Consider the following 22,544-nt stretch of genomic DNA (forward strand, 5'->3'; position numbering starts at 1 on the left):
CAGATGTGTACACCTCCTAAGTTGCAGCGCTGTAACTCCCTCACCAGCGCTGCAACTTTGTGATGCAGACAAGCCCTGGGTCTTCAGCGGCACTTCGGCAGCGGGACCTTCACTCGCTCTGTGAGTCTTTGGCGGCATTTTGGCAGTAGGTCCTTCAGAGCCACTGAATACACTCAGAGCGAGAGAAGGGCCTGCCGCTGAAGTTCTGCTGAAGACCTGGAGCGCCACCGGGGGAGTTAAAGTGCCGCAGCGGGTGGCGTCTTTTTTTTTTTAATCGCTCCCCCTGTTCCCTCCACCTGGCTACGCCACTGCTGCGAGGGGATATGTCTCTAATGCCCACAGCAGGGAGCCTCCCAGAGCTAGTGGGGCTCATATTAGAACTCTACGTAGAGTTATGTATGCAGCCCTTTGAAGTTGTGGCTTGGGTTGGATGCTGGGCTCTGAAGCCCCATCCCTCCAGTCCCTAAGCTTCAGAGTCTGAGCTGCAACTTTGCAGTGCTGGCTACAGAGCTATTGTTAGAGTGCTAGTGTGAGCCCCACTCGGCCGACTCACCTGGGCTATGTAGATGTACCCCAAGTGGTGGTGGATGTCTGTTCAGGACATTCAGCTGCAAGATCAGAGCCCTAGGCTGTGAACACGAGTGGCAAAGGCTCACTTGCTAAATGACCACCTAAGTAGTTCAAAGGGTTTGAAATGCTAGACAGATGTGAATTAAGGGCACTATCATATCATGAGGTTTTAAGCAGAAATCCCCACGGGTACATAAGAAAGGTTCTATCGAAGAGCAAATGGCACAATGTGGGGAACCAATGGGCCACAGAAAGCAGAGCTGGAACTAGATCCAAGCAGCACAGAGTCCAGCCACTGAAGAGCAGGGTATGGGGAGGTGTACATGGATTAAGGCTACAGGGGGACAGCTCCATCCATTTCAGGGCCCCTCCCACCTGGTCCTTTAGCATAGACTCTCCCCTTCCCAGACAAACCCTTGGGCTCTGCCTAGCATGCCCCCATGACAGCATCTTGTTTTCTCCTCAATCACCGCAGCTCCTACCAAGCTTGGTAGCCCCACTCCCCCCAAGCAGATTGGCAGAATCTCCACCTCAGATTCTCTACTGCAACCAGCTGTGGGCAAAGATACCAATAACCCAATGATCTGGCCTTAAAGGTGACATGCAAAGGACAGAAATGCTTGGGTTTGTGTCCTTTATTGATGGATACAGCAGGCCTGAAAGGGTGGGGTTTCTTTTTTTTCTGCTTGTTTTTTACATTAAAAATTCTAGTCGTCTTTACAGTGGAACGCTGCTGCAGACAGGAGAACTGCTGCAATTGTGTGATCCCAAGAGACTGAATGCAATTGAGAGGGGATGGGCCTGTTAATCGATCACTTAAACTCTGGTTTTTGTTTAACACCCATTTTAACTCTGGTGGCTACAGAACATTTGGAGGAGATGATGTCTTGGCTAAAGATGGAACCCCTGTCCTCACATTAAGGGGATAACAATTCTCTATACAGATTGGAGACCACACCCCCGAAAGTCTCCAGCAAAACTAGGAAAGACCGGACTTTCCACCTCTGGTATGTTGAAAGTAAGACACAAAGCTGAACTTGTTTTGTGGGGGAGGGAAGGGAAGACCCCTTTTAGGACTTCCATAATATACAATAAAGAAATATAAAAGGGCACAAACTTTATTTAAAAATAACTCCTTGCCAATCACTTTTAAACCACCTCTTCTCAGCAGACATCTTAATGGCTTGGCTTATGTGTTTAAACAGCAGTTCCCTTGATGGGACAGAATTGTAACTGATAAGACACTCACCTCTCCTCAAAAGCCCAAGAAGAAGTAACACAGACTGAGTAGTTGCCAGAAAGTTCGGGCACAAAATTGAAAACCAATGACAAAACCTGGCATCGTAATTGGGTACCTGATTGTCACCCCACTGCACCTGGACAGGATGTCACAGTAACACCAGACTGGTCACTTACTGAGATGCAGCTTTAATTGTATGCATGCTGGCAACTGCCAGACATATATAATTGCAGATCAAAGAAAACAGAGAATCGCTCACAGGTCAAGCCTGCAGTGGCTGAATCTGTGAGGCCCCAGCACTAGAAAAAGTTACTGACAAGATTGAGCCATATGTCACCACCACTGATGATGGACTCTGAAAGAGAGAACAGCCTGGCCGTGAGATCTGAGAGCTTGTCAGAGCTATATCCTGCCTACAGATGTGCATGTGCAACTCTCTTTCATAGCCAAAACCACTGCCTTCAATGGGCACTGGCTCAGAGAGCTAGATGCATAAGGAGAGAGAATGCTCCTTTCCCTGCAGAAATAGTCAGAGCTCAGGCTGGAGCAATTAAACAGCTTCTTTAATGGACCCCCCTGGGTCGGAGTCAGCTGGTATGGGCCAGCTGTGGATGGCTAATTGCAGTGTAGACATCCCCCTAGGCTGCTTGCCCATTACTTTAGTGACACCCTGTATTGCAGGTCTTAGGTACAACCACTAGGGGTCAGGCTTTTATGTCTCTGGAAAGGACCGATGCCACTTTAGAGGTAACCAAGGCCTGGTTGCTCTGATTCTGACCTGCAGAAGCAAGAAGCTTACCTTGCAAAAGCGGCCACTAGCCCTCCGCTGTGCAGGCTGCTGAGACCTTTTAGCACCACAGCACAAGGCAGGGCTCAGTCCTTGTTTGGGCTGCTAGGCGTTAATACAAATCATAATGTGGAGATTTAGTGGCTTCATTTCCAGGTGCCAGGCACTAGAATTGCTCGGCTGACTTACCTGATCCTCAGCACCGTAGTACTTTAGCACTGCACAATTGTCAATGGCATTTATCCTCACAACCCCTCAGTCCCTGCTGAGGCCTGGGCTGGACTAAGGGACTTTCCCATGGTTACACAGGATGGTCTCCCACATCCACTGGACCATCCTTCCTTCTGACGTTGTTCTTGATGAAAACAAGGCTGAATCCCTCGTTCGATGCTTTGCCCAACTCTATCAGTGTTGGACAAATACGGGATACACATCCAGCTACTTAAAGTCCTGGGGCTCTTGCCCTTGAAGCAAGAGCAGTGGTTGTTTTGGAATGTGTAGCCATAATGCAGCTGTCAGACCATGGAAGACCTTGTGCCAACAGCATGAAGAGCCAACTGCAGCTGATTAACTGGGGCATTGCATTTGCCTTTTAATTTTGCCCCTTTGATTTTGTGTCATCTTGCTTACCTTGTTCCACTTCCACATGTTAATCATTAGTATATAGGAAGTGAGGGAGGTCGCCATGGCCCTCACCCCAATCCCATGCCCTCAACCAAAGATTCTTGACAGGGGGGAGAGGTTTGAGGCAGTCAGCGTCAGGCTTTTTTCACATGCCAATTTCCTTTTTGCAAAAATTCATATATGATACCTGCCTGATTGCCTGGCATATGGCTGCAGACAGGCCACTCTCTGCGTATTCTTGTTGCAATCTTGTATTAAGATTGCATATTGCTTAGTGTATTATTGTTGAGCATTTGCTTAAAGCCAGATAATGATCCCCAAAGCTAAACACTAACACTGCATTAGTGCAACATTGATTTGGTGGTTGTATTTCCTGGCATTTCTAGCAGGCACCCTGCCCTGTCACTGAGGGTCTGGCTACACTGCACACTAAGCCTGGGATCTGACTCAGCTTTGAGCCCAAGCCCCCTTCCAGCCACATACAAATCAGGTAAACTTGAGTCAGCAACCACTTAGGACCTGGGTCCTAAGGTGATGAGAGGGGAATGGGTCCAAGCCCTAATACCATGGGGACAGGGGTCCAAGCCCTATCATTTGGCTGTGTGGCTGAAGTTCAAGCTGCTGACCTGAATCAGAAGGCGTGTGCAGTGCAGTGTGGACATGTTAGCACAGCTTTGAGATCTGGTTCCAGCAATTGTAAGCCCAGGTTACAGTGCAGTGTGGACATAGCCTAAGGTGACAAAGTGAAAGGAAGACCTGTAAACTTTACGGTGTCTAGATCACTGCAGCTTCCTGACTGCCAGGTGAATGGTAGAATTAACATGTCCTTGGTGCGCATACGTCAGGTTTTCTGTTCCTGTTTGTCTAGTTAGTTGTGTAGCTTAATATACTGCTGTACTGTTCCTATTGTAAAATCTGGACCATGTGGCACACAGGCATTAGTCAGCACTGATAGATATGGCATGCTGGCAAGTACTAGTTAATATGACTTGCCAGGAAGGAAAAGGAAGTGTGACTAGACATATGGTCTAGGTCTAGGGAGAGCAATGGAGCAGGCAGAAAAAAGATGACTGAGAGGCTCGTTCTCCAGTTATGGGCTCAGTCCTGCCTTTCTTACTCAAGAGGCTTTTATCTTTAAATCAGTTTATCAATTTTTTAGGGGATAAGGCAGTGAGGGAATTCTGTGCCCTGGGCCCACTGTGTCACCCACAACAAGCCTATATTTTTGCCATCAGAGCTCACCATATGGTGCTGCCAACACAGAAAGCGAGCTGTTATCCAGTACACTAGTTCATTCAGTCTTGATGCTTAGACCTAAACCATCTTGTTAGTATGAATTGAATGTCATTACAAAAAATGGGGGTTATCTTTTTTTCTCTCTGTTTCTGCTCTTCAACTGCATCCCTTTGGAAGTATAAGGGTCCCAACCCTTCTTTTGGAGTCCCAGACCACTGCCACAATAGAAATAATTAATCATGATCTATGTTCTTAGTTCATCTGCAAAATGTTTCTTTTCTCCTTGGCCTACACCTCTTAATTTTTTTCTCCCTCTGTGAAATATTTGGGGCACAGTGTGTGTGGAAGATGCTATCAGAATAGAGACCAAATCACACAACTCATGGAAGCTCACATGAGTAAATGCCATGGGATTGAGCCCCTACTAGTCTATTGACTGTCTTTCAACAGTCTCCACATTTTATGGGCAAACATATATGGAAATTGTGCCTGTCGAGAACCATTTTTATTCCTGGCTTTGAGAAAAGCCAGAATCTTGATACAGTACTAGCGTCGAGCTTGAAATAAAAATGCAGGATCAAATCATAAGGTGATGTAAACCAGCAAAGCACTATTTTTTCAATCTATTTACACCATTGGTAATATGGACTGTATTTTTTACAAGAAGGGGCTTGAATAAAGTCAAGGCTTTTTATGTAACACAGTGTAATAATATACAAAACATTGTGGTAAATTGAAGAGTTACCACCGTCTTGTGCTAGGTCTAGTTTCAGCTAACTTTACACAAGGGCTGTTAAAGTGAAAGAATTCCTGTAAAAGATGTATTTGTATTGGATGCCACTTATTTTATGGGGCAACATCAGAAATATAAAGTATACCCTTAAGCTCTATAATGGAAACAGAGCAGCGGGCTGTACCGTAACCTTGCTAAGTTTACACTATGGAGGGGGAATGACTGCATTTTGAGAGCTGGTAAGTGTACTATTCTGATGTGACTCATAAAAAGAAAGACACTGCACCGCCAAATGTACTTTGCTCTTTTAGTCAAGATAGTGAGTGATATTGAACATTGCTCATTTATGACCATCTTTGTAAATATACTGACAAATTTTTTTCAAACAACCTCTGGTAATGTCCAGATCACCACTGCTACCACCACACAGTAAGTGTGGCCAACCCTCATTGCAAGTCTCTTGATATTTGGCGTCCCTCTTAAAGCTACACTCAGGTGAATTTATGAGAATTACAGCTTCCCTTAAAAATAAAACAAAAAGTTTCTAGCCATCATTGCTTTAAGCTGTGAAATCTAAAGGCTGACAAAAGACAGCAGGCCAAGCCCCCAAACGCCGATTATTTCTTTGAGGACTCATGATTTCTGGGCTACCTGACTGGTGCGTTTAGCCGCTTGGGGCGGGCCGGCCCGCCGTGCTCGGCGCTGTGCAGCACGGACTGGGCTCTCGGTGGTCAGGTGGGGCCCTGGCACGGGCTAGGCTTGGGCCACCCCAGGCAGCGCCCCTCTCCGCGGCGCTGGGGGCCGGGCGGGGCTTGAGCCCGCCTAGGGGCGGAGCGGCTGGTTCCAGTGGAGCAGGATCCCGGCTCGGCCAGAGCAGCAGCCGCCGCCGCCGCCGGAATGAGCAGCCACCGCGTCGCCCTACAGGGCCCGGGGCCCTGGGGCTTCCGCCTGGTGGGGGGCAAGGACTTCGAGCAGCCGCTCACCATCTCTCGGGTATGAACCCGCTGGGCCTGCCGCCCTCCCGGCCCCTGGGATGCGGGGGGCAGGTGTGCGGGGCGGGGCAGAGGGGCTTTCCCGGAGTGAGGTGCAGAGAGGGGTGTTGGGGGTGTGCGGGCGTCTGGTGCAGAGAGGGGGTGTTGGGGAGGCTGTGGGGTGCAGAGAGGAAGTATTGGGGGGGCTGTGGGTATGAGGGGGACTGGTGCGGAGATGGGTCTCTGTGGGTATTTGGGGGATCAGGACAGAGTGGGAGCCTGGGGAAGGCTGCCCCGTGGGTACTTGGTGGGGGTGTGTGCAGACAGGGGTGTTGGGGTGCTGCCCCTGTAAGCAGAATGGTCCCTGGCCACTGCCGATGGGGAAAAGATCTGGGCAACAGTCTGGTCTGCAGATCTCTCCTCTCCCCTCCTCACCCCACCTATTGCAGAGGCTGGAAAGCCTTTAATTCCACAGGAAAAGGCTCTGCGAGTTCTGCTCCTTTGCCCAGGTAGGAATGTGTTCCCATCTCTCACGTGGACTCCATCCCTGGTACTATCTTCAAGCCAGAGTTGCCAAATCTGACTCCAACAGTCCTTTAGCAGGAGGGAGCTAAATTCCCTTTCTTTTATGTTTTGATTCTCTGTCTACTCTAACAATGAAGGAAACTTAGCAAAGTAGGCTGACTTGGTGATAGGCTTCTCAGGGCTGATGCTGAAGTAGTGGAAGAGGGCACACGCATGCAAGCTATTGATTATTTTATAGCGCTTTCAAGTGTTCTAGGTGCTGTGTCCTTTCACACACCCCCAAAAGGTGGTTCCCATGTCCAAAATGTTCATGACCTAAACATGGGCTGGCTAGAGAAGTGAGGCTGTGACACATGCCGGGATAATAGGAATCAGGACGACCACAGGCTGAGAGATGTATGTCTCTCAGTGGCTCAAGTTGTAGTATTTGAGGTTTTGGTTCTTGATTTTCTTGTAAAATAGATTTCTGTAGAAGTGCGTCTTGGTAGTGGTGTGAGTAAAGTGCGGAGGTGGAGGCTTGGGCAGTGTGGAAGGGTGTAAAATGTTTGTGTTGGAGATGTATCCAAGCTGGTGCAATTAGTGGGGAAATGGAGAAGGAGCTGCAGGCAGGGATTGCATAATATAAAACCTTGAAAATCTGGCTTGATGCCCTGCTTGAACACTTGCCACTAAGCCAAACTACCTTTTGTTTTAGTCTGTTTCTGAAAATAACTTTTTAAAGTTTTAAGATCCAAATAAAAAGAGTAGCATTGAAAATGGCTAATCAGTTGTAAGGATTATAGTATAACTTTCCCTTTCAGGTGAAGTTATGAAGACTTTCCAAAAGTGGAAATGTTACTGAAAATGCAAAAAGCAAAAAACCAAATAACAGAAAAAGCTCTTAGTGAAGATCAATCTGTCTTCCTTCATCTGAGTGGGTTGTTGATTCTAAAGTCTGATGATGCCACCATTCAGGGTGTGAAAAATGTACTTGTGTTAGAGGACTAAATCTCCTAGCCAGTGGTTGATATTTTGGGAGGTGCAGGGAGGGGACAGAGGAAGATGTGATTTTAAGACTTGCTCTGTGCAGGGCTGGACAATATGGTGGTAAAATCGGCAAGGTCCTGTCTACACTAGTGCTATCACAAATAGAGCTACACTTATCACCAAAGTATCTGAGAGCCACGCACACATTAATGTGGCTGCAGCTCCCTGTGAAGTAGGAAGTATTACCCCCTTTTTACAGGTGGGGAAAGTGAGGCACTGATTGGTTAAGTGAGTTAAGTGTTGCACAGAAGGCCTGTGACAAAGCCAGAAACTGAACTCAGCACTTTCAGTACCGTGACTAAAAGACTAGCTTTCCATGTCTCTCTCTCCACCTTGGAATATTTCATTAAAACTTTTTCACAAGGACTCCCTTCCCCTGCCTGGCATGTAGCGTTATCCACTGGAGTAGCTAGCCTCTTGGGCTACACAAGCATTTTCAATAGCACAAACGTATTAAAACTTTGTTCTTAAAAGGAAAATCAGGCCAGCAATTCTAAGTGGCTCACAGACTGAGACTCTTGTGTGCCAGTATTTTAGCTCTCCTATGCCAACTGCTTTCTAATGTCAGTAACTAAACCCTGATTGTAGATTGAGAGAACTTAAGTTTTACAGTCTGCTCGAAGGGCAGCATTTCAGTAGCTCTCCAGTACTGAGGTAATGGTAAATTCCCAGTGGTTGCTTTTACTCGTCGTGGCAAATGGCTGATGCTATTATGGTGGGTCCTGCAGTTTTCCTTCATGTGATGGGTCAGGGCCTAAGTTCCCTCTAAGGTGCATGCCTGTGTGGCCACATAGAAGTCCACCAAGGACTGCGCACTTAACTTCCCCAGCCCTGGAGCTGCGGCACAGCGGGGAGAGGCACCACTGCCTCAGCCTCAGCCTCTATTCTTGGGCTTCCTGCCCTCTCTCCCTTTGGGCAGGATTTCTCTTTGTCGTCTGTACCTGGGGAGTCCCTCTGCTCTGCTTGAGCAGGGCTTCCCTTCACCTGGTATTCTGATCCTCTGGTCAACAACAGTACTCTTCCAAATGACAGCCAGCTCTCTTTCCCTTCTCCTGTCTGACTGAAGGAAGGTTTTTTTAATTAGGTCTCTGGTTGGGCTTTAATTGATGCCAAGCGCTCTAATTAGCCTGTAGTAACCTCTCTTCAGTCCACAAGAAATAAGGCTCTGTTCATCCTGGGGCTTATATACCTTCCATTGATCGCTCTCCTGCTGCCCTCTGGCCCTGTTGTATCAATCCATGTTGCCCAGCACTAAGAACATTCTGTGTTGCAAAAGCTGCTAAGAGCCTCTCCATGTGCCCATTATAAGCTCCCCTTTAGAGAAATCGGCTGGATACTGGGGATTTGGTGTAGGAAAAATGTTTAAGTCACAAGGGTTTCCCAGCCTACACTCTCTAGAGCACCTGCATATACCTAGAATGAGGGTGAACTTCTTGCACACACCAGCAGATCCTTCCATCCCTCTCTTCTCCCACAAGCTCCTTGTGTACATCCTCAACCCCCTTATTGCTGGGCTGCTCTGCTCTGCCACCTCCCTTTGGCTGCTCCCTCATGCCAGAGTCCTTTGTTTTTCCCCTCCATTCCCCCCCTGTGTCACATCACAAGGGATCTGTTCCACCACCACCCCAGTTCCTCCTCCTCACCATGCCAGGGGCTCTATGTGTGTCTCTGGTGCATTCCCCCTGAAATGTACCTTTCTTCCTCACTGGACTGAACTGGAAGGGCAGATGGATTGGTGCCCGTCTTCCGCCACCACAAAGCAGGCATTGATGCCACAGCACACTAGAAGGGAGAAAGGAATGAAACCTCCTTGTGTCTCTCCCTAACTCCCTGTGCTGACTGAGCATCTGCCCCACAGCTCTGGATGTCCCCCCTTTTTGGCTTTCCATTGTCTCTCAAATCTGTAGTATTCTTCCCTCTGATATCTCCAACATACTCTGGAAGTATGCTCAGCTGCACCGTTCAGCCTGTCAGACAGGAGGAGAAATGCCATCAAGTTAATTAGAGGGCCTCACAAGCTTGGTCAATGATGAGATGGTCTCTGCCCCAAAGAGCTCACAATCTAAAGTGTGTGTGTGGTTTATTTTACCCACAATCTTTAAAACTTTCCCACAGTCACTGCCCAGAACAGTGCCTTGACTTTGTGCTGCCTGCCAATCTGAAGACCAGTAGCTCAAACTTCCAACCCTAGCTGAGCAAATAAGATGCCTCATAGGAGCCACTGAGCCTCCAGTACCATGCCAGCACCACAGTGGAACTGCTTGGGCTCCTGCTGCTGCCAAAACCTTTATCTCCTGTACTGTGTATTCATATTGTTTAAAAATTAGCAGAAGCCCTAGATGAATAACATTCCAGAACGTGAACTGATAATGCAACTTGTGATGCGCGTGAACTGTAACTTCTGATTCATGCTAACTGCCGCTGAGCTCCCCTGCTCTTTTTGGAGAGGTTTTATAATCCCATTTTTCCTATCTTTTTGTCCCCGTTAGTGCTGTCTGAAAGACTCACAAATAAAACTGGCTGACTGTCCAGAGGAAATGATGAAACTGAAACCAGGTGCTGTTAAATGCACAAAGATAAAGTACAGAATTTTTTTTCTTTCTAGTTTATTTCATTTGTGCTACTAATGAGTACCTAGCTCCTACTTAGATCTTTTCATTGGTACAGCTCAAAGTGCTTTACAAAGGAGGCAAGCACCATTACCCCATTTTACAGTAATCTTAGGTATTTCTTACAACAATCGAAGGTAAAAAGATTTTAGGCAAAAGTGTGTTTAAGTTGCCACTTTAGATTTTTACTCCTCTTCATTAGTCTCATTTGTCAGTGCTGACGAATGTATTGTAGCTGGGTGGGTTAACAGTGGCACTAATAAATGCAGACTTGTGTGTGCAAGACTGATTTCTAGCACTGGGCAGACTGAAAAATAACCCTCTATTGAGTTTTATTTTTTTCTTTTGGTCAAACAAATGCTGGTCATTGGAAGCCCTCTGTTCAGTTTTCTCACATATCTCTGCTGTTTTAAATTCATCCCCAAGACCTCAAGTCATAAAGCTTTCTCTCTTTTGTTTATACTTAGGCACATGAAGGCTTTAAGGCTCATGCTTTCTCCCCTTAAATTCCGTAGAAAATTTTCCACTGATATTTCCTTCCCCTCCCCCCCCACCCCAGTGTAAGTAGGCTCTGGCCCTTTGTTCTTTGATTGTAAGTATATCAGACATTAGTGGGGTCTGAGTCATGATGATTTTCTGTTAGTGTAACTCCATTTCCCCCCTTTGTGGTCATCTTTATGAGCTAAGCCCTCTGGGCGTAGCACTCCCATTGCCTTCCATGAGCATTACCCAGGTGGAATGCTTATAGGGTCAGACCTAAAGGCTCTTACTTCCTCTTACCTTGCCATTCTCTCTAAGTACCCAGTGTTGGAATGCTTCAGTAGTTGCATTTATCCTTGCAACAACATGCCTGGTTTGCAGCTGGGAAGCAGAGGCACATGGTATAGTAAGTGACTTGTCCAAAGAAGTCAGTGGCTGAGCTGGGAACTGAGTCCAGGGCTCTTCAGTTCAGTCTCTGACCCACTAGAGCATCCTTTTCTGGATGTTGGGGAAACAGCGGATTTCACTGACCCTAGCACAATGGTTTGATGACTTCTTATTTTATTTTAGCTGAGAGACAAAGGACAGTCTATGGTATTTCCATTGCTCCTCTAATCTCTTTTTAACACTCCCTCCCCTGCCCCCCAAATTTTACTTACGTTTGAAACTGCTTCAGGCTCAAAGTTGTAACATGTGTCTTTTGAGCCCAAACCTGTCCTGCTGCCAAGTTTCATTAAACTTGGAGAAGTTGCACTGTATGTAAGAGAGCAGTATGATTGCTCAGAGCTCCAGTATGAAACTGCAGAAAAGCCTGTTGAGAGTCTTTGGGTTAAGTTTAGAGATGAGAGCAATAAGGGTGATGACATGGTGGGCGTCTGCTATAGACTACCAGATCAGAAGGATGAGGTAGACAAGGCTTTCTTCTGACAACTAACAGAAGTTTCCAGATCAGAGGCCCTGGTTCCCATGGGGGAATTCAATCACCCTGACATCTGCTGGGAGAGCAATACAACTTCCTGATTCAATTGCTGGAGGAACCAACTAGGGGCCGTGCTCCTCTTGACCTGCTGCTCACAAAAAGGAAAGACTTGGTAGGGGAAGTAAAAGTGGGTAGCAAACTGGGCAGGAGTGACCATGAGATGGTCAAGTTCAGGATCCTGACAAAAGGAAGAAAGGAGAGCAGGAGAATACAGACCCTGGACTTCAGAAAAGCAGAGTTTGACTCCCTCAGGGAACTGATAGTCAGGATCACCTGGGAGGGGGAAAGGACTCCAGGAAAGCTGGGTGCATTTTAAAGAAGCCTTATTGAGGGCACAGAAACAAGCCATCCCAATGTGTAGAAAGAATAGTAAATATGGCAGGTGAGCAGCTTGGCTTAACAGAGAAATCTTCGGTGAGCTTAAACTCAAAAAGGAAGCTTACAAGAAGTGGAAACTTGGACAGATTACTAGGGAGGAGTATAAAAATATTGCTTGAGCATGTAGGGGTGTAATCAGGAAGCCCAAAGTGCATTTGGAGTTGCAGCTAGCAAGGGATGTGAACGGTAACAAGAAGAGTTTCTACAGGTATGTTAGCAACAAGAAGGTAGTCAGGAAAAGTGTAGGACTCTTACTGAATGGGGGAAGCAGGCTAGTGACCTATAATGTGGAAAAAGCTAAAGTACTCAATGCTTTTTTTACCTCAGTCTTCACAGACAAGGTCCGCTCCCAGACTGCTGTACTAGGCAGCACAGTATGGGGAGGAGGTGAACAGTCCTCAGTGGTAAAAGAACAGGTTAAGGACTATTTAGAAAAGCTGGACATTCACAAGTCCATGGGGCCGGATGCAATGCATCAAGGGTGCTGAGGGAGTTGGCTGATGTGATTGCAGAGCAATTGGCCATTGTCTTTTAAAACATATGGCGATCGGGGGAGGTCCCGGACCATTGGAAAAAGGCAAATATAGTGCCCATCTTTATAAAAGGAAAGAAAAAGAATCAGGGGAACTACAGATCAGTCAGCCTCACCTCAGTCCCCTGAAAAATCATGGAGCAGGTCCTAAAGGAATCCATTTTGAAGCACTTGGAGAAGAGATGACCAGTCAAAGATGTATTTTAGTCATTTCTGGTTTAAATTGAGATCCCTTCCCTTTATAACTCACTTATCCTCCGCCATTCCCAAGTCAAGGGTTGTATATACTGACCCAATAGCATATCTTGAAAACTAGAGCCAATCAACAATTTTAAGCATTTTTTTCATTCTCAGTGACCCAGAATTAGGAAAGTTGGACTACATTTATTTCAGAAGCATTTTGGCTGTAGAGCAGTGTAACAGATCTGTGTGGAATTGCTCCACAAGCCCATTTTTTGAATCTCTCTCTTTTTGTGTTCCCTGCCAGTTAGTTGTGCTGATCTTAAAAGCGGTTGACTGACACAAAATAAGAGGCAGAGGGGGATTTGGCTCTGCAATGAGTCATAGAAAAAATAATAATAATAATAATCTCCTCTTCACGCTATGTATCTGCACATAATTTAGGATCTGTCTGTGAAATGCCCAAAGCAGTTGAATGTATAGTAATACATGTTGGTGTGACATCATCTTTTCCCTAATGAAAAAGAAGCCACATGTCAGCCTGGTTATATGTGTGTATTAAGATCTATGAGATTAACAATGCGCATAACAGACAGTGTCAGTTACAATGGCCTGAATTTGCCCCAGTGAATTTAGTCTGACACAGTCTATTAATGAAGTTTAAAAAGAGAGAGAGAGACTAGGATTTAAAGCAAAATAAGGCCTGAGTTTTTTGTAATCAGAAACCTGTGTAAAGTTTAAACACAGTCTTCCAAGCCCTCTAAGTGGTTCATCCAGGTCTTTTCTGTAAACTGTTGATTTAGTTGAAAGTTGATTTAGGGGTTACAACTTGGATTTTATTGTTCAAAGTCAGACCTGGGACCAAATCTTATTTATCCAACTCAGTGGAACAAATAGTCTCATTAAAATCCATGTAAACAGTGTAAAATTATCCTTGGTGTAAATAGCTGCTGCTCACTTGACTTTGGAGCAGTTGCATCTGTTTATACCAGTCTAATTAAATCTAGCCGCTGAACCTTAGTAAACAGCTGGATACAGGAAGAGAAGAGCAGCTCAATGGGGGTGAGTAAAAGCTAGTTACAAGACATATGTGGGAGGAAAAAGATCTTTTTTGTGTGCTAAACTGCTCAGCTCAAATAAGCATGGAAACAAACCTGCTGGGGTTAGTGCTACATTCACTCTTCTCCCTGTGAGGAGACCTGATCACAATATGCAAATACCTGTTGGGATCCCACCAAAATCTAGGCTGTGACCTTTTCCATGTGCAGGAAGAAGAACCTGTAGTCATGGTATGAAATTTAAGTAGAGGTCTAGGTTAGGTATGGGGAGGGGTTTTACACCCAGAGACTAGCTGGAATGCTTCACCTGCTGCCAAAGGAAACAGTGGGTGTGGCTAGTGTAATAGGATTTTGGGTTGGGCTAGGGAGAGGTAGATTGTTCAAGCTATGCTGAGAACTGTAGATCCTCCACAGTGCTACCTAGCTTTGACTACTCAGTGTCTATGACAGACTCCTGGGCCCCAATTCTGAGGTGGATCCTCGGGAGGAATACTCTAGGGAAGAAGTGCTAGGGAAAGGACCAGTGTAGCTTTATGCAACCCTTGCACCAGCAGGATTCTGGCCCTCTTCTCAGCCAGTCCTAGTCATTTTTATTTTATGTACGTTACTCCCATAGAATGGGGTGCAACGAATCCTGTGGTTTTATAGCAGGCCTTGGCTATACTGATGCTTTACAGTGCTGCAAATTTCTCGCTCAGGGGTGTGAAAAAACACCCCCCTGAGTGCAGCAAGTTACAGTGCTGTAAAGCGCCAGTGTAAACAGTGCTGTAAGCTAATCCCCATGGGGAGGTGGAGTACCTGCAGCGCTGGGAGAGCTCTCTCCCAGCGCTGGTGCCGCGACCACACTCGCACTTCAAAGCGCTGCCACAGGAGCGCTCCCGTGGCAGCTCTGTACGGCTGCAAGTGTAGCCATACCCAGAGTCTGCACAGGCAGAAAGAGCTATTCAGGTGGTGATAATTAAAACAGTTAATCACTGGGCAGCTGACTCAGGTTAGGAACAGCACAACTGTTGCATCATTTAAATGCAGTCAGGACTTCTAATCATCCCAAAGTTAGGTTAACTCCTCGAGGCTTTAATGCCAGCTGGAGTCTGTACTGGTGAAAGCCAGCACTGAACTTCTTTGGGGTTGGGGTTAGGCTGGGGTAGGAGCTGGTTTTGGGATGGGCTGTTCAATAGTGATCATGTGTCTCAGATATCTTAGTACAAGCCTGGATAGAAGAGTAATGAGGCATGGGCCTGTAACACATACCCAAGTGTGACTTCAGCGGGATTGCTTGTCTAAGAAATACATGTGTGAGGTCTTGGATGTTCTTCTTGGCTCCTTGCCACTGAGGAGTGGGAAACTTTTCTGTGAGAGTAGTAGGACAGAGGCCAGCAATTTCTGCAGAATCTAAGCTTCGTTTATGCTTGCAAGGCAATCTACTAAGGTGGACCTATGTGGTGCTGCCTCCCCCATATGCAGTGGCCAGAATGCAAGAAGCAGTAAGGGAAGATCTCCTCCTCCTCCTCCCTTCTCTCCAGAAACCAAAGGGCTTCCAACTGATCAGACTCCTATTAGCCAGACCGCCTTAAGAAATGTTTCTCTGCAGGATGCAGGGACACTACAGCGCTATGCTGGGAATCCTAGGGCCCTCTCTCTTCCCAGCTGCTGGGGTTGTGGTGTGGGTTGGGCTTCTCAGGTGGCCATTGTACCTGTGGAGAGAGGTGTTTCCCTTCTTCTCACATTTGTGTCTGAGAGCATCCTGCACTTGAGGATGAAATAAATACCACTGATACAAATCAAGGAGTTGTAACAGTTCTCCTCACATTAAAGTGAGTTTAGTTCTGTCTCTAATTTCATATAACTGGAAACTACAGCCATCTGTGGGAGGGGTGGCTGGTCCACAGGCTGAAACTGCTCAAGACGTAGTCTGTTCCTGTGATGTTGCGTTGCATGAGATCAGTCGTCATTGCTGGGGTAGGCAAGGGGTTCTGCTTTGGAGTTTTGGAAGAACTTCCTCTGGGTAATCACCCAGTGTATTTACAGGGACATCCTTTTCCCCTTGGTAGCATCTCATATGCTCTAGGATGGTGGGAGAAGGAATGGTGAATCTTTACATGCCAGAATGAGGGCAAGAAATCTCTCCCCTTCCCCTGACATTGCTGTTGAAAGCTGAACACCACCAGTAGTCATAGAGACATATGGGGTGGGGGAGAAATGCCTGTGTGTGCACCAAGGCCCTGCACTGCTTTGTTACCCTGCCATATGGCAGGGGACACGTTTGGGACACACCTTCAGGATTTTCACTCACAGTTGGCATGATAAATGTGCACTAGAAGAGAGTGTGATTAGTGAAGGGGAGATGTGCATGTTTGATATGGAAGAAAACCCTTTTTGTCCCTGAGAGCCACTTGAGATGTAGGAAGCACAAGTTTCTCTCTGCAATAATGCTGCTGAAGGCTAGGAGATCCTGATGAGCTGCTGTTAACATGCTGGTTAAGCAAGCTAGCGCTGCCTCCGAGAAGTGGTGACTTGCATTCCTTTTATCTTCTAAACCCTGAACAAAATGCTTTGGAGGTATAGGATACCTTCCACTAATAACCCGACTCTGCTAGGAGGCAGGAAGCTATCATCCCCAGTTCACCTTTTTGGATCTGTTTCCTCATATGTAAAATGATTTGTCCAAAGTTCCACAGCTACTCGATGGGAGGAACTGGGAATAAACCCCTTGGCGCCCAGTACTAGCTCCACACATTCCCTTGAGACCAACTTCATCTCTTTTGGTAACATCTGGCCTGTCTCCCATGAGCTTTTGATGTCCTTTAGAAGTGGGGGGTGGGGTGGGGGCTAAATGGCAAAACCCAATATTTGAATAATTTGAATGAGACCTATCCATTCAAATCTGGGATGAGACCTTTTAAAACAAAGATTTGTATAGACACTGGAGAATGCTTGACCCATCTGCTGCATTTCCCCTCTCTTCTAGCTATTGAGCAATGCACCATGGACTGGCTTGCTGGTACCTTACACCGCACTTGGTGACTTTATCACTGGAGCCTTGTGTGCTTAGTTTGCAAAGTGCATAGGGATGGAAGGTGCTGTATCAAATGCTGACTAATGTCGGTCACTGTTTGGATAGGTTTGTGCAGCATAAATGGAGGGCTCCTCAGTTTGTTTTAGATGGTAGTTTGTTTCATTATTTAAATAAAATAAGATGAATGGTAGTTGGCAGACAGTAAAGAGTCCATTGTTGGGCAGTACCGCCAGGGACAGCTCCAGGCACCAGCCCAGCAAGCAGGTGCTCGGGGCAGCCAACGGAGAGGGGTGGCACATCCAGCTGTTCGGTGGCATTTCAGGGATGGGTCCCTCACTCCCTCTCGGAGCGAAGGACTAGCCATCGAATTGCCGCCGAAGACTGAAGTGGTGGCAGTAGAGCTGTAGATCGCGATCGCAGCTTTTTTTGCTGCTTGTGGCGGCAAAAACCCTGGAGCCAGCCCTGATCACCGCTCACTCTGTAGTGTTTTGAGGGCTGGCAAGAAATATTTAATTTTGTTTCAAAATGTGGATCACTTTACAAGATGAGCTTGGAGCAGAATAACCTCTTGGCCACTGGCTATGTATCAGCCTGGGCAAATCTGCTAATTTCTTGCTGTTGGCTACTGAAATGGGCATGAAGGACGACTGTACACCATGGATCCCTTTCCTTAAGTCACCATGTCATTCTTCACGTTTTCAGTATAGCGTTTGGCAAGGCAGCCAATGCAATCTGGCCCACAGAACACTGAAGAGGAGCATTCTGCCTCCTCAGCTCCTTCCATGGCCAACCCAGCATGCTAGGGGCCACTGCTATTCTCTTGCCTTTCTCCTAATTAAATGCATCAGACTTCTGTAACTACACTGGCAAAAACAGGCCATGTATTTCACCCCTGGTGGCCACTGGTGCAGCTCCACTTGTATTTTAGCGATGATAGAGGCAATGGCGTGGTTGGGCTCCGGGTGTCCACTACTGCAGGATCAGTAGATCCTGCTTGGAATAAAAATGCCAAAGCACTGTCTGTCTTGCAGCTTCCCCCATTGCTGCCCTACGTGGAGCTGCTCCAGTGGTGAATGGTAGATCCCATTTTTTCCTGGTTTAGAAATGGCCCGGGATGGTTCTCCTAGAATGTGACTCATGGCCTGCTGGTCCTGATGCAACTTGCACAGGTGCCAACTCTGTGTCAGTTTCAGCAAATTCCCAGCTTGACCCGCCTCCCTCGTTTTTCCTGGTGTCATGGACAAATCAGACACTGACACAGGCTTCAGGGTAAGGGGTGGTTAGTGGCAAGGAGCTGTGAAGACAGGGTAGTCAGGGATTTGTGCCTACCAAAAATCCCAGCTGACAGAAACCCTTCTTGATTCAGCGCTCCCAATGGTCTCCTGGAAATGAACCAGTACCCGGGTGACTTCCACCTGGGCATTAACTCTTATCATAAAGGCTGGGGCAGAATTTGCTCTCCTTGTAAGATGAAGATGCTGTATTTCTCACCTTGAGGGCTGGTACTTCATTCATGTTTCCAGCCTCTCGAGACTATTGTATTCCTAGGGAAGGAACTGGGCCAGGTCAGAGTTTGTTGTGTCAGATGGCCACCTTTCCCTGTTTTGTGTCAGTGCTCTTCAAGGGTTATGTGAAAAAACAAACCTCTTGTCCCCTGGCCCAGTCATTTAAGTAAATACAACTCAAAAGCAAATAAGAACATGCTAATGGTCCTGGTATTGCCAGGAGTGGTTGTGCAACAGAGTGCTGACTTCAGGGAGGCTGCCCGTTCCTGCTGTTAAACAGACTGCTCTTGAGAGCACTAGAATGCCAGCTATTACTGTAAAAGCAGCAAAGAATCCTGTGGCACCTTATAGACTAACAGACGTTTTGGAGCATGAGCTTTCGTGGGTGAATACCCACTTCTTCAGATGCATGTGGTGGAAATATCCAGGGGCAGGTATATATATGCTAGCAAGCAAGCAAGCTAGAGATAATGAGGTCAGTTCAATCAGGGAGGATGAGGCCCTGTTCTAGCAGTTGAGGTGTGAAAACCAAGAGAGGAGAAACTGGTTCTGTAGTTGGCAAGCCATTCACAGTCTTTGTTCAATCCTGAGCTGATGGTGTCAAATTTGCAGATGAACTGAAGCTCAACAGTTTCTCTTTGAAGTCTGGTCCTGAAGTTTTTTTGCTGCAGGATGGCCACCTTAAGGTTTGCTATAGTGTGGCCAGGGAGGTTGAAGTGCTCTCCTACAGGTTTTTGTATATTGCCATTCCTAATGTCTGATTTGTGTCCATTTATCCTTTTCCGTAGAGACTGTCCAGTTTGGCCGATGTACATAGCAGAGGGGCATTGCTGGCATATGATGGCGTATATTACATTGGTGGATGTGCAGGTGAATGAACCAGTGATGGTGTGGCTGATCTGGTTAGGTCCTGTGATGGTGTCGCTGGTGTAGATATGTGGGCAGAGTTGGCATCGAGGTTTGTTGCATGGATTGGTTCCTGAGCTAGAGTTATTATGGTGCGGTGTGCAGTTACTGGTGAGAATATGTTTCAGGTTGGCAGGTTGTCTGTGGGCAAGGACTGGCCTGCCACCCAAGGCCTGTGAAAGTGTGGGATCATTGTCCAGGATGGGTTGTAGATCCTTGATGATGCGTTGGAGGGGTTTTAGCTGGGGGCTGTATGTGATGGCCAGTGGAGTCCTGTTGGTTTCTTTCTTGGGTTTGTCTTGTAGTAGGAGGCTTCTGGGTACACGTCTGGCCTCTGTGATCTGTTTCCTTATTTCTCTCGTGCGGGTATTGTAGTTATTATAAGTTGTATTGTAGTTAAGCTATTACTGCTTTCTCTTAGCGCCAGTGTATGGTTGGGCCACTAGTAGACTGATTCTCTCTACAGTCGCCCACTACAACAGAAAAGATAGAAATAGCTTGTTGCAGTAGCTGATGAGAAACCAATCTTATGGAACAATGTGAAGGGAGCATGCCTGTTTGAGTCGTCTCCCCCCCCCCCCCCCCCCCCCCCACACACACACAGAGAAGAGGACAATCTGCTTACCTCAATTTCCTCTTAGCCTCTGATCTCTATTGACAGCTGCAGGCTTTCAACTAGGATACAGCAAGTCTGCTGACTACTATTTAAATGCTGATATGGCCAAAACAGAAATGTGGGTGGATGGCAAAGGATTAAACTTAACACTGGCATATGTCTAATAGGTATGAACCCACTTTAGCCTATGTGGCCATACACCTGGCTGACCAGCAACAATATAACTAGATATTCCTCTCCTCCTGATTGAGGTGCTGGCTTATCTGGATCTCTTCTCAGGACTTTTTTTTTTTTTGGTTGTTAATTTTCCCTCTGCTATGTTATTTTTTGTTTACCTTCAGCTAGCTTATGTATGTTGTGACCCAGTGTGCCTGTGGTAGCCTTTACTGAAAATGCCAAGGTCAGGGCAGGCTGCAAAAGGGAGAGCAGATGCTCCCAAAACTGGTGGTTAACACTGAAGTTAAACTCCCCAACCAGTCACAGACTGTGATTCTGATCCCCCACACTGGTTATCAAGAAAGTACAAAAGAAATCACACAGCCCCTTTATTGCATTCCAGTTCTCTGGATCCCAATCAGCACTTCAGTCCTGTACAGTGAGAAGTTATTTAAAAAATTCTGTTACATACACAAAATATTCTTCTAACCCCAAAGGGTCAGCCATGTTACCAGGTCTGTATAGGTTTGGATCTTACCCAAAATACCTCGCTGCCAACCAATCCTCTAGCATCTAAAATGAAAGGTTTTATTATAAGGAAAAAAGAAAAAACAAGAAGAAGCAGTCAGATACATACAGAGACTTCGAAGTCCATATATTAGGTTCTTAGCAAAATTGGTGAGTTTGCTGGCTTGAAAGTCCCTCTGGAACACATCCAAAGTTTGGATGGGTCATTCAGTCCTTTGTTCAGAGCTTCATTTGTAGAAAAGTTCCTCCAGAGGTAAGAAGCAGGATTGAAGACAACATGGAGATGATGCAACTGCCTTTTATAGTCTTTTGCGGTGTGGCTTGTACTTCCTTTGTCCCAAACACAAGCTACCCAGCACATGGCATGGAATTTTGAAAAAGCCTTAGTTCTCTATCCACGGACATACCATGTGCTTTGCTGATCCATAAGGTGTATTCCCTGGTTCCTTTCAACGGATTCATAGTACAGTTGATGACCCTTGATGGGCCACTGAAACAGGCTAGGCAGTGCTGATGCCAATTGTCTGGGGTGTCACCCAGTAACACAGCACAAGCTTGAATAAGATACACCATCCATGTCCTATAACCACAATACAAAGATGATACAAACAAGATTATTATACTTGACAAATCATAACATTTTCACAGATACCTTACATGGCATATCTTGTCAGATTCCTTGCAATTTTATAATATTGGTATCACAAAGTGTTCCACATATTCCGTACAGCGTCACACATGTGGAGTAGGAGTCACCCAAGGCCATGGGGCTAATGTGGATGACCGGAGGCAGACAAGAGGTGGACAAGATGGGCTGCCTGGCTGAGGAGAAGTAGGCCAGATATGAATCAAATAGATGGCCCTCTCACGTCTCTTGCTTTAGAGGAGCCCATTGCACACTCTGCTCTCAGTAATTCTGAGAAATAAGCTCCCACTTATTATGCCATGAAGCACAGTTCTGTTCTCTATAGTAGGAGCCTCGTTAAATGTCACCAGCACAGTCTAGTTGAGTAACTTGTCCTTCACAACGAGGCCAGATGCAACAATATTTAAGTATCTACAGTGAGGAAGTCAGCTGGGGACAACAGGTAAGGGGAGTCGTATGGTATTGGCAGAGAGCTACTCTACGAAAATGCTGATGGTGGTTTCAGCCAGCAAAGGTCAGACGTGCTGGCATAGCCTGACAGCGCTCACTTTCATATGTGAGATGTGGCTACAGTGGACTGATGGTGGGACCAAATTTTTAATAGAGGAGGGTTTTTGTGCTGCTGTTCAAAAAAAGAAAGGGCTGGGAATTGGGGAGGGCAGGCAGCGGATTGCTCAACTTCCAGCAAAACAACTTATTGTGCAATGCAAGTTCAATTACTTGACCCCAGGCTGGATACTCCCATGTGGTAGTCAGTCCCTCACTCTTTCCATATCCAGCTCGATAATGAAAGCAATTAAGTCACCTTTGGTCTCAGTCCTGATTCTCACTCTGAAGGAGGAATTATGAACCGAGGGACTGATTCTGCTGTCATTCAAACCAATGACAAACTCCCAATGACTTCAGCAGACTTGGGCCTAAAGTCTCTCTTGCCAATGTGTTAGGGTTGCATGGCCTGTGATTTGACTGCAGTGTGAGAAGTTAACAGAGGATTCCCTCCTGTCCACACCCGAACCATTAAAACACAGGGCTCAGTGTGACAGTTGTTACTTAAGCAAAAATCTCATTGATTTCAGTGGTCACTTTGCCAAGGGAAGTTGCAGGATCAAGCCTGTGCCTTATGGGTTATGGTTTGTTTGGCCCTTTCCGCATGTTGGTCAGGTAAGGCACATGAACTGGACCTCATTTAAAATGGTTCCACTGATCTTGGGTTTCAGAGGCCCAAAACAGAATTATGTTTGTC

The 22,544-nt window shown here is 46.5% G+C and overlaps 1 protein-coding gene across 1 annotated transcript in view; it reads left to right on the forward strand.

Annotated features, from left to right (window-relative positions):
- The first annotated feature begins 6,033 nt into the window (after positions 1-6,033).
- Positions 6,034-22,544, forward strand: part of PDLIM1 (PDZ and LIM domain 1) — a 76,909-nt gene continuing 60,398 nt past the window's right edge. The window contains 1 exon segment of the mRNA XM_030570462.1: positions 6,034-6,183. Within this exon segment, the coding sequence (XP_030426322.1) occupies positions 6,088-6,183 (96 nt within the window). The 5' untranslated portion in view covers positions 6,034-6,087.

This window comes from Gopherus evgoodei, chromosome 7 (genome assembly GCF_007399415.2).
Source record: "Gopherus evgoodei ecotype Sinaloan lineage chromosome 7, rGopEvg1_v1.p, whole genome shotgun sequence".
NCBI lineage: Eukaryota > Metazoa > Chordata > Testudines > Testudinidae > Gopherus > Gopherus evgoodei.